The sequence below is a fragment of the Mastomys coucha genome, unplaced genomic scaffold (genome assembly GCF_008632895.1).
Source record: "Mastomys coucha isolate ucsf_1 unplaced genomic scaffold, UCSF_Mcou_1 pScaffold11, whole genome shotgun sequence".
Lineage (NCBI taxonomy): Eukaryota > Metazoa > Chordata > Mammalia > Rodentia > Muridae > Mastomys > Mastomys coucha.
Window position 1 is genome coordinate 23,381,229 of NW_022196893.1, and position 11,952 is coordinate 23,393,180.

The window sequence follows — 11,952 nt, forward strand, 5'->3', positions numbered from 1 at the left end:
CAGGAGGCTGACTTTCCTTGAAGTTTTCGCCTCAAATACCGCCATCACGCAAGTGTGCGTGGCAGTTCCCTACAGGGCTTAGAAAGAAAACAAGAAAAAGAACAAGTAGCTAATTTTCCAGAATTTGAAATTTTTAATTTTTTTCAAAGTCAAATTGGTCTTGATTATAGTGTTTACGTTCTGTCAATTCACTACACAGAAGATGGCCTGGTAGGAAGGAAAGAGTGAAAATAAAGAGTTACATCAGTTTTATTTTTAAAATTTTATTATCTTTATGTGTATGGGTGTTTTGCCAGAATCTCTTTCTGTGTCCATGCAGTACCTGTGGAGAACAGAGGAGGGCACCAAATATCCTAGGACTGGAATTGCAGATGGTTGTGTGCTAGGAATCAAACCTGGGTCCTTTCGAAGAGTATCCAGTGCTTTAATGGCTGAGCCATCTCTTCAGCCTCATGATTTTGAATCTTTCAGCCTATAAAATTATCTGTTCAAGCCAGGAAGATGGCTCAGCAGTTAAGTGTGTTAACAGATCTTTTGGTGTAACAGAGATCAGTGGGTCTTAGTAGTAGAATTAGTAGTGCATATAGTGGAAATGTTACGTGTAGTTCAGAATATAGTCCCTCAACCCAGGAGCTCAGGGTACCTGGTTCAAACTCCATGTTACTCCCTGAGTACTATATTAAATTCAAGAAGAATGAGAGCTGTTGCCTATTGTCACTGTGTAAATGTGGTACTAGTTGGCTAACTACAGTGGACCCTGGGACTTCAACTACTGTTGGGGGAGGGGGGAGCGGGATGAACAGCCAAGGTTATTATGGAGTATGCTCACTCAGAGTTTAGTTAATAAGATTAGGATTGGAAGTCAAATGAATTGGTAAGGATACAGGTAAATATTAAATTGACTTTGCAAAGAAAGAAAAATCCAGCTAGGATAAATTAGCTTGGTGGGGAATTCGATTGCCAATGAGCCACAGACTGTAGAGACTTCTTATCCAGGATGGACCTTGCTCTCTAGTCTCAACTTTCTTTCTTTCACTAAATTACAGCTGATAAGTAAACTTCTAAGATGCCATCTTGCCCAAAATTCCCAGAGAATATCCCCCAATTTGTTTTAATTGACAAATGTTGTTATTGGTTCAATAACAATTAATAGTTTATTAATTGTTTAATAGTTTTACAATTAATAGTTTTTTTTTTAAAAAAAAATAAGAACCATAGACTGTTTGAGTAAATAACATATTGATCTTAAGACATTAATCTAAATGTTTTGCTGTTCAGATTTTTTTTCAGTTGATGAGAACTGGGTACATGAATTTCTATTGTGTTGGAGTTAACCTGAGTCTTTACAGGTAATAATATTTGTTTTATTGAACTGGAGAATCCCATAATTCATGCATATATGTTGAGAATTGGCATTGCTCTTGATGGATAGCGTCTTAATCAGTATGAATTGGTCTTCTTCTTATGACTAATTTTCATTTGAAGCCTACTTTGTCACATATTAAGAACTATTTGTTCCTTGGTTCAGGTTTCCCTGAATGTTTTTTACATCTCTAAGATAATATTTATCTTTGATGAGATGGTATATTTCTTAGAGAAAACAAATAGACATTTTCCAGCATGGTTTAATTCTTTCTATGGACCCCTTGATACGTTTTTTTCTCCCTTTCCAGCCTGAGGGATTTCTTTCTTTTTTTAAGATTTATTTATTTTATGTATATAAGTATTCTGTCTGCATGTACACCTGTATGCTCGAAGAGGATATCAGATCCCATTATTGATGGTTGTAAAACATCATGTGGTTGCTGTGAATTAAACTCAGGACCTCTAGAAGAACAGCCAGTGTTCTTAACTGCTGAGCCATCTCTCAGCCTCTACCCTGAGGGATTTCTTAATATGTCTTTTGGAGTTCTGTTTTAGCAGTTGAGAATTATGTTGTTTTTATCAAAGTCTGTCTTTCTTCTACAATTATGTCAGACACTTTTGCTGGATGTACTAGTCACAGTTGTCATTTGGAGACTAAGATACTTCATTGTAAGTCATTCTGACTGTAAAATATCTATTGGTGCATTTGATGTACCTGTCTCTGTATGTGACTTGATGTTGCTTTATCAGCTTTTCAAGAGTGTCATTCATTCTGAATAATGAGTATTTAAACTATAATATGAGGTGAGGAAGTTCTTATTTGGACCTTATGTAGCTGCTTGGAGCATCTCTTTCAGTAGAAGTGATTACCATCAAGTGAAAGTGCCATGGACTGGGTTGCTGCAGGGACCCCTTGTTCTACAGGGTGATTAGAGTTCTGACCTGGTGGGTAAAAAATTTGGCGAGTTACAAACAGAAATGACACAGAGAAGTGCTGAATCTGAGTGTATTTGCACAAAGTAAATATCAGGCTTATATAGTATACAGAAACAGGGTGAATGTCAAGAATCACTTAGGCAGGTAGTGGTCACATCAAAGTCAGTAAGATCAAACAGCCAAGTGTAAATGATTCCTTTTGGAAGAGCAATAGTTCTCTTCCCCCCTGGGCTATCTTGGAAGCCCTAAGCAAATTCCGTTGGTCTGAAGCAGGTAAGCACCAGAAGGTCCCATTCTAGCAGCTCCTGGGAATGGTTTGGTTTGTAACCAGCAAACATTAGTTCAGGAAGCTTTTCAACTACTCTCTAGTTTGTAAAGCAATTCTGCCTTGTGTGGTACTGCTCTTAAAGTTCTAATTATGTTTACAGATAGCCATAGTGCTTGACTTCTATCTCTAACTTTGGAGACACCCTATCTGATAATGCAGCTTCCTTGTGGGAATTCCAAGCTAATAACAGCTAGGAAATCAATTAGGATCATTGAAACACTGTGGGGGCCAGGAAATAATGTTCAGCCTCAGTTTTAGCTTTTTACGAATCATTTCTTAGGGCACCTATATGCCTGAACAAAGAAAGCACACAAAACTCTCCGCAGACTTTTGCAGAGACCAGTCTGGAACACATATGAATTAGGAGATACCAGCGATTGAATAACCAGGAGGCTAGGGTAGCTCTCTTTGAAGCTGCATGTCTCAGGTCCATGCATCATCATCAGGCCTTCAAGCCTGACACACAGACTTTACTGGAGTAGACGAGTAGGCATGGCAAGAATGTAGACTGTAGTAGGGCTTCTGAGGTGGTGCTTTCATGTGCTAGACTAATCTTTAAGACATCAGGATCACTCCTCAGTACGCTCTTGAAACTAGATACTTACTAGGCTAATCTTGATTCTTTAGGTACTTTCTTTCTAGGTTCCAGACACCTGTTTCATGACTTTGGAATCCTTTGGAAGTCCATAATTGGGTTATAGACGCTTGTTATACCTCTGGGTGGTTGATTGGAAGTCTTATGGATGTTGTATTGCCTGTGGGTGGTCTTTGAAAATATGCTGTCAATGGATAACATGGCCCATGGAACATATCTAAGATGATAGTCATTTATCTGGACCGACTTTCAGGTATGCAGTTGGGAGAACTGGACCTACCCATGGGTAGCCTTTTGTGCTATGGGTCACCATTGGAACCTGGGTCTAGTTTCCCCTGTAGATTCTGGTCCCTCTCAGACTGGGCCCTCACTGGATGTTGTACATTTTGTACAAACCTCCTCTAGGTTAGAGGAGAGCTTCTGGATGCTCAGGGTGCTAAAATTGTCCAAGCACCCATTGAAACCTAGATCCAGAAGTCCAATGGCAACAAAAGGAACAGAAAAAGCCAAGGCAACAGTACTCCTATTTAAATTTACTAATTATAACAATGATTGCTAATAATAGAATGATTATAAGTATGTTCAAAGAAATCAGAGGACACAAATAAACTCGTCAATGAGTTCTAAGATAGCATAAATCAGCTGAATCATTCTACTACTACATCACTTACATCTTATTGACATCCCCTACTTCTTCGTCAACATGTCTATTTTTTTTTCATTGTATATTCCTGGCCTTCTACTTCTGTCACCTGTATCCAAAGTCATCCCCACTTATGTATAAATGTTATAGACTAGTAGCTGCTAGCATATGAAAGAGAACATAGTATTTTTGTCTTTCTAAATTACTTTGCTTAATATTATTCTTCCAACTGCATTTATATTCCTGAATATTTCATAACTATATTCATGTTTACAATGAAATGAAATTTTATTGTATATATACAATATATTATATAATAACATTTCACTATTCATTCACCTATTGGTGTACCTCTATTAGATGCTATTTTTTTCTCTCTATTACATGTAATGCAGCAATAAACATGGATACATAGGTATCTTTGTGGTAAGAAATAAAGTCATTTGGGTATAAACTCAGTATTGATACATTAAAGAAATATACTAGTTCTGTTTTCAATTATTTTATAAAATGTCATATCGATTTCTACAAAGGATATACTACCTGTGTTGTGCTTTGAATGAACATGGCCCCATAGACTCATAGAGGTGTCATTATTAGAGGTGTGGTCTTGCTGGAGGAAGAGTGTGTCACTGGGAGTGGACTTTGAGTTTTCAGATACTAAAGTCTAGTCCGGTAGCTCACTCTCTTCCTGATGCCTGCACATATCTGCTCACATCCTGCCATGCTTCCACCATGCTGATAATGGACTAAACCTCTGAACTGTAATTCAGCTCCAATCAAATGCTTTCCTTGATAATAATTGCCATGGTCATAACTTCTATCCATAGCGGTAAAACCCTAACTAAAACAAGGTGCTATTCTTGTGTCTAATGAGAGTTTGTTCTTCTTTCTCTCTCTACTTGCCAAGGACATTTTATTATCTCCTTTCTGATGGTGGCCATTATGACTAGGAGCAGGATGGAATCTCAAAGTAGTTTTAGTTTACATTTCTCTGATGTCTTAATGATGGTGAACACATTTTAAATTACATATTGGAAATTTGTGTTTCTTCCTTTGAGAGCCATATGCTCATTTCATTAGCACATTTGGTTTTTATATCTTCTCAGATTATAATAAAATTATATTTCTCTTGTTCCTTCCCTCTCTTCAAACCCACTCATGTATTCCCTCTTGTTCTCTTTCAAGTTCGTAATTTCTTTTTTCATTAATTATTTTATATGTGTATATGTATACACTTACATATTCTTATATATAACCTTTTTGATTTGTGCAATGTCACTTGTATGTATGTTCATAGGACTGATCATTGTGTATTAGAGTCCATTAGTGTGCTCTTGCCTGGGGGAGGCTATTTGGCAAGTGAGTGTGTATGTGTGTGAGTGTATGTATGTGTGTATATGTGTGTGTTTGAATTTTATTATCTTTTTATATATGCTAGATAATGCCCTGTTTGTTGTATAAGCTAAGATAGATTCCTTGCCGCACTTCACTCTGTTTATTCACAGTCTTGATAAGTTCTTTATAGTATTTCTCAATTCACATAAAATTTGTTTTTTGTTATAAGAAATAACAAAAATAAATACAAATGTAAATTTTTATTAAATAAATATTTGATATATTTGATTATATAATATGGAAGTTTACCCATTTTTAAATTTGGGGCAGTATTTATTATGTGATATTGGAAATCCAATCAGAAATTTTTTATCTATAGCTACATCTTGAAATTAGTTCCAGTGTTTTCTGTTAGCAGGTTAGTATTTGGGGGCCTATTTTGATAGGGATTTTTTTTGCAGTTTTGATTCGTCCTTTAAGATTTTAAATATAATGTATTTTAATCTTAATCATTCTCCTCCCCAGACTTTCTCAACTTCTTTCAGCTTTATCCTTACCTCAGCTGCCCACACAACTTTGCATCCTTTCTTTTCATTTTTGAGTTTACTACTTTAGAAGCTTCCTACAATATACCTATACAGACATGTAAAAAGAATTAACATGAAGGTCTGATAAAAGTCTGCACTAAACCCATCTGGTCCTGGGCCTTTTTTTGGTTGGGAGACAATGACAGTTTCTACTTCCTTAGGGAATATGGGACTGTTTAGATCATTTATCTGATCTTGATTTAACTTTGGTACCTGGTATTTGTCTAGAAAATTGCCCATTTCATGCAGATTTTCCAGTTTTGTTGAATATAGGCTTTGGTAGTAAGATCTCATGATTTTTTGGATTTCTTCAGTGTCTGTTGTTATATCTCCCTTTTCATTTTTGATCTTGTTAATTAGGATACTGTCTCTGTGCCCTCTAGTCAGTCTGGCTAAGGGTTTATCTATTTTGTTGATTTTCTCAAAGAACCAGCTCCTGGTTTGGTCGATTCTTTGTATAGTTCTTTTTGTTTCCATTTGGTTGATTTCAGCCCTGAACTTGATTATTTCCTGCCTTCATTTCCTCTTGGGTGAATTTGCTTCTTTTTAAAAAGTTCCAGAGCTTTCAAATGTACTGTCAAATTGCTAGTGTATGCTCTCTCTAGTTTCTTTTGGAGGCACTTAAAGCTATGGGTTTTCCTCTTAGGACTGCTTTCATTGCGTCCTATAAGTTTGGGTATGCTGTGACTTCATTTTCATTAAACTCTAGAAAGTCTTTTTAATTTCTTTCTTTATTTCTTCTTTGACCAAATTATCATTGAGTAGAGTGCTGTTAAGCTTCCACATGTATGTGGGTTTTCTATTGTTTATGTTGTTATTGAGGAGCAGCCTTAGTCCATGGTGATCTGATAGGATACAAGGAATTATTTCAATCGTCTTGTATCTGTTGAGGCCTAATCTGTGACCAACTATATGGGCAATTTTAGAGAAGGTACCATAAGGTGCTGAGAAGAAGGTATATCCTTTTGTTTTAGGATAAAATGTTCTATAGATATCTGTTAAATCTATTTGTTTCATAACTTCTGTTAGTCTCACTGTGTCTTTGTTTAGTTTCTGTTTCCATGATCTGTCCATTGCAGAGACAGTGCCCACTAATTCAGAAGTAGAGGCTCACAGTCATCCATTGAACTAAGCATAGGGTTCCCAAATGAAGGAGCTAGAGAAAGGACCCATGGAGCTGAAGGGTTTGCAGCCCCTTAGGACAAACAACAATATGAACTAACTAGTACCCTCAGAGCTCCCAGGGACTAAACCACCAACCAAAGAGTACACATGGTGAGACTAATGGCTCCAGCTTCATATGTATAGCAGAGGATGGCCTAGTCGGTTGTCAAGGGGAGGAGAGGCCCTTGGCCCTGTGAAGGTTCTGTGCCCCAGTGTAGGGGAATGCCAGGGCCAATAAGCAGGAGAGGGTATGGTGTTGAGCAGGGGGAGGGCAGAGGGAACAGGGTTGTTTTTGTTGTTGTTGTTGTTGTTGTTGTTTATTTTATCTTATTTTATTTTTTTCTGTTTTTCTTTGGAGGGGAAACTGGGAAAGGAGATATCATAGGACATGTAAATAAAGAAAATATCTAATAAAAACGAAAAGAAAAAAAGAAATTAAAAAAAAAAAGAATTAGCATGGAGTTACTCAGCAGTGGGAGAATAAAGCTCTTACTAAACACCACTGGTTAACCAAAAGCTCGGAATCAGGAGCGGATTGTTTCTTTTGGAGCAGCTGGTCAGTGGGGTCCCATAGACCCAAACACTACAGGCTGTGTCCAGGTTCATGGTTGCTACCCAGAACCGGACAATAAGACAGATTATGAAGAACCCAGACACTTGAGTTATACATGGAGAAATCAAGTTAGTACTCACCTGGAAGCTTCATCGCTAATAACTAGCTGTCATAGCACTGGAAGCTGCTACACATGCTACTAGAGAAGAAAAACCATCATTGCGATTACCCAGCAGTGAATTCTGGGAGCTACAATCAGGAAGAGACTGGCAGGACATGCCCATTGATGCAGTAGTGACAAGTGCATTAGGAAGTAATGAACCACTTTCTGATTAGACTCATGGCCCATTCTATATAATGAAATCCATACTTGGCATTGCTATTGGGACCAAGAAACTGGTTTGACAGATTATAGGCTTATTCTGCTAAGTATACATGCATTAAATCAACTAATCATGACTAATTGTTATAGTGTCATATAAGTACATCTCTCAGGCCTTCTCACAGACGATTCTTCTTTTAGCAGATGCGTAGTCATATGGAGGCCCATGATTGGTCAAGATGAAGAGATTAAGAGACTGCAGATTGCTTAGATTCTCTAAATGGAGCTGGGGGGGGCATCTGTATCACGGACCCCTCTTCCTAAGCAAGGGTTAAGGATCATTGCATAAGGAAGGGCAGAAAGGCTGTAAGAGTGTGTGGTGGTGGATGACTACAACGTAAGAGCCTGTGGTGGCGGATGACTACAACCATACATCTCTGGACATAGCAGAGCAGTTGAACATATGAACTCACAGCAGTGGTAATGGCGGCCCATAGATCTGGGCAAGCTCAAGCCAGGCAAACATCACTACTTGAAGAGCAGAGATGGATGTGAAGCTTATCTCTAGGAGAGGAGCTATTAGCGACTGGGAACTGATAGGAAAGAAAAAGTCAGTTTTCTTTAAGTGTGTCATATCTGACAAGAGAACTGCGTTCCAGTGAAAGGCCACACGTCACAGAGTATAGGAGCAGGACACTTCTGTTCAGGTCTTTCACACTGAATTCATATTTTCGTGAGATATAAGCTATTGGTACGTTTCTGTATGCAGCTATCCAATTTTGGCCAGGGCAATTTTTGTAATGGCAGTCTTTATTCCAGACTGTGATTTTTGGCTTCTTTGCTCAAATTAGGTGGCCATAATTGTGTCTGGGGGTTTCCTGTTAGGTACTCTCTTCCATTCTACTGCTATGCTAGGTACTCTCTTCCATTCTACTGCTATGCACACCTGTCTTCTGTGCCGATGCCATGCTGCCATCAATCCAGTGGCTCGAGTCAACGTTGTGTGAAGCAAGGCGCTATGATACCCCGGCCATTGTTTTTTCCACAAAGGGTTACCGTGGTCAGTCAGAGCATCTGCGGTTCCTTATGAATTTGCGGATTGTTTTTATAGTTCTGCAATGAATGTTACTTGAATTTTTACTAGAGTTGAATTGAATTTGCAAATTGCTTTTGGGAGTATAGCCACTGTTTCAATGTTAATCCTGCCAATCCAGTAGTGGAGAAATTCTTTCCATTCTCTTTTATTTTCTTTCTACTTTTTAGTGTCTTAAAGTTTTTATTATAGAAACCTTTCACTTCCTTGTAGAGACTTAGTCATAAATATTTAAATTTTTATTTTTTAACATACTCTGTTCCCCCGTGTGTGTGTGTGTGTGTGTGTGTGTGTGTGTGTGTGTGTGTAGATAAGTAGGAGGTATATACATGTGATTGCAAGTGACTATGTCTGTGTTTATATAAGAGGTAAAAGAAATCATAATGTATCCAACTTATTAACTTGAATTATTCCTCAAAAGTATTATTTATTCCTGTAGTGAGCTCTCAAAGCAAAAGCAATGTATTTGTATGTATACATACCCATGAGGACCCACACAGTCAGCTCTATAGCCATTTTGGAATCACCTGGAAGTGGAGGAGATGATGTAGTGAATCTTTACTGAATTACAGTCATTTAAAGAAAAATGAAAATTGAGCTTATTAAGTGGGATAAAATATTAATGCTGGCAGGGAAGAAGAAGAAGTAATCATTAATTTTGTGTTCAAATTAAGTTGAAAATGTGATTAACTAGCTCAAATTATGCAATGAAATATTTGCTGTGTGTAATCATGTATCTTAAAACCCGTGAAGGGTTCCTCCTCTCCCCCAGTATTAGTTACCTATCAATCAATATGCTGTTACCTATCAATCAATATGCTGTTACCTATCAGTATGCTGTTACCTATCAGTATGCTGTTACCTATCAGTATTAGTTACCTATCAGTATGCTGTTACCTATCAGTATGCTGTTACCTATCAGTATGCTGTTACCTATCAGTATGCTGTTACCTATCAGTATGCTGTTACCTATCAGTATGCTGTTACCTATCAGTATGCTGCTGTGTCCAAGAGCAAGGAATGCCTCTCATCGTAAGTCAGACAGACATGGGCGGGGGAAGATAAGGAGAGGAAGAGAAAAGAAAATCCTGACCCCATGAAAATCCCTGACAGGGTTCATAGCCTTTGATCTCAGCAATACTTAAATAAAATATAATTATCACTATGTTTAGAATTCAAAATGTTCTTGAAGAAAGAAAAAAGTTATAAATTCTACTATGGCAGAGAATATCAAGTGACTTTGGCATGAAAGGACAACCACAGCCTGAGTGTACAGGGTTTTTTTTTTTTTGTCTGTCTGTTTGTTTGTTTGTTTGTCTGTCTGTTTGTTAGTCAATGACCACATCCATTGGCTTTTAGTAGTCAGGAATATAGTAACATGACGTCATACCTGTAGCAGTTAAGACAAAGGCCATAGTTCTTACAATTGCTATGTTTGTAGTGCAAAAAGAATCCGTTAGAGGGCGGTATAATCTCGCCTTAGACAAAGCAAATCTAACAAAGCAAAGCTGAAACCACAACTCCTTCAGCTCTTCAGCTCTCTATTTTTCTGTAACACAAAGCTTAAATTGAATTTTAAGCCGCTATTATTTAGTTGGGGAGTTATAAAAGACACTGGCCTTAGTCAGGCTTTCTCTTTTATAAATGTTCTTTATGGTGGATACAAATATATGATGTAGAAATACCCACAGATTTTATTTAAGATCATTTCCCTCAATAGAGTATAAAGTAGTCTTAGAAGCAGGTAGCAAGCCTAAATTCAATTTAAAACTTTAATGATATACTTATTTTAAAAGTTGATTGTTTATCTTAAAATACATGTAGTTTATTTACATATTTTCTTATAAATACTCAAGCAAATGTGTAAGCTTTCAAACACAGCTTACAGATTTGGTTTAGTGTAATTAGGGGAGAATCTGTCATTGATATTATTTTACTTAAAGAGATTTTCTTTGACACTGGGGCTATAGTAAAATCTCATTTCTTGTCCTGTCTTTAATCCTATGGATTAAATTAAAATATGTTTCACCACAGGCTTTTAAATTATGCATTTTAAAAGACTAGGGCATTAAAGACCCATTAGGGGTACCATCCTCTCCAACAGTGAATGAGCTCTGTAATGTTCTCAGCATGGAGGAGCTCTGACTGGCTCAGGAATGAGCATTTGATTCCCCAGAGAGATGTCTGCTACAAGAGGCTAATCCTTGATGCATTGCCCAGGTCCGTTGGAGTCTTTGAGACAAGACTAGACCAATGACTTTTCAACCTTCTGTGTCCCTGACAGTGTTGTTTATTAATTGGATTGTGTATTTAACTCAATTTCATATAAAAGATGACATTAACATAAATTAAAAATGAGAATTGTTTGCTATAAATATCATGGATAAAAGAAAAGTGTATATGGGGGAATATTTTAAATCGAAAAACAAAAAACAAAATTAAGCAACACAAAATCATGATGAATATAATATCTATTTGAAAATGTGTGGCTGAAAACATATTTTCCACTGCAAATTGTATTAGTAGCTCCTGCCAAAGGGTAAACTTTGGGGCAGTATTCCTTAGTAAAGATTTTATGTAAAAACTTTCAATAGTCCTTCACTTTTTCTTCATGTTGATCCCAACAAGAACCAAGGATCTCATTTTACATGTATAATATGTATGATATGTTCTGGATTACCATTTGCACTTTCAAACGTTGTATTACGTCTGTGTGCCGTGGGGTGTCCATAGCTGTGCTGTGGCCTAAACAAAGGTCACAAATTGGTTCTCTCTACTATGTGAATCTCCAGGATCGAACTTAGATCATCAGAGTTGGTGGCAGGTGACTTTTCCTGCTGAGTTCCCCCTCCCCATTTACGTGTTTACTTACAGCCCATGGGCCTCTGAGTGGTAAGGAGCACGGAGCATGATCTAGGGTCTCATTCTACCTGGGCCAGACACTGGTAAGGAGCACGGAGCATGATCTGGGCCAGACACTCACTTGGAGAAGAGACCCAGTTAATCTTAAAAAAAATATATACATGAT

The 11,952-nt window shown here is 37.4% G+C and overlaps 1 protein-coding gene across 1 annotated transcript in view; it reads left to right on the forward strand.

Moving 5' to 3' along the window:
- Positions 1 to 9,960, forward strand: part of LOC116082703 (PDZ domain-containing RING finger protein 4-like) — a 39,528-nt gene extending 29,568 nt beyond the window's left edge. The window contains exons 4-5 of the mRNA XM_031359592.1: positions 8,683 to 8,716; positions 9,794 to 9,960. Coding sequence (XP_031215452.1) covers positions 8,683 to 8,716; positions 9,794 to 9,960 — 201 coding nt within the window. The remainder of the gene's footprint in view (positions 1 to 8,682; positions 8,717 to 9,793) is intronic.
- Positions 9,961 to 11,952: the final 1,992 nt, after the last annotated feature.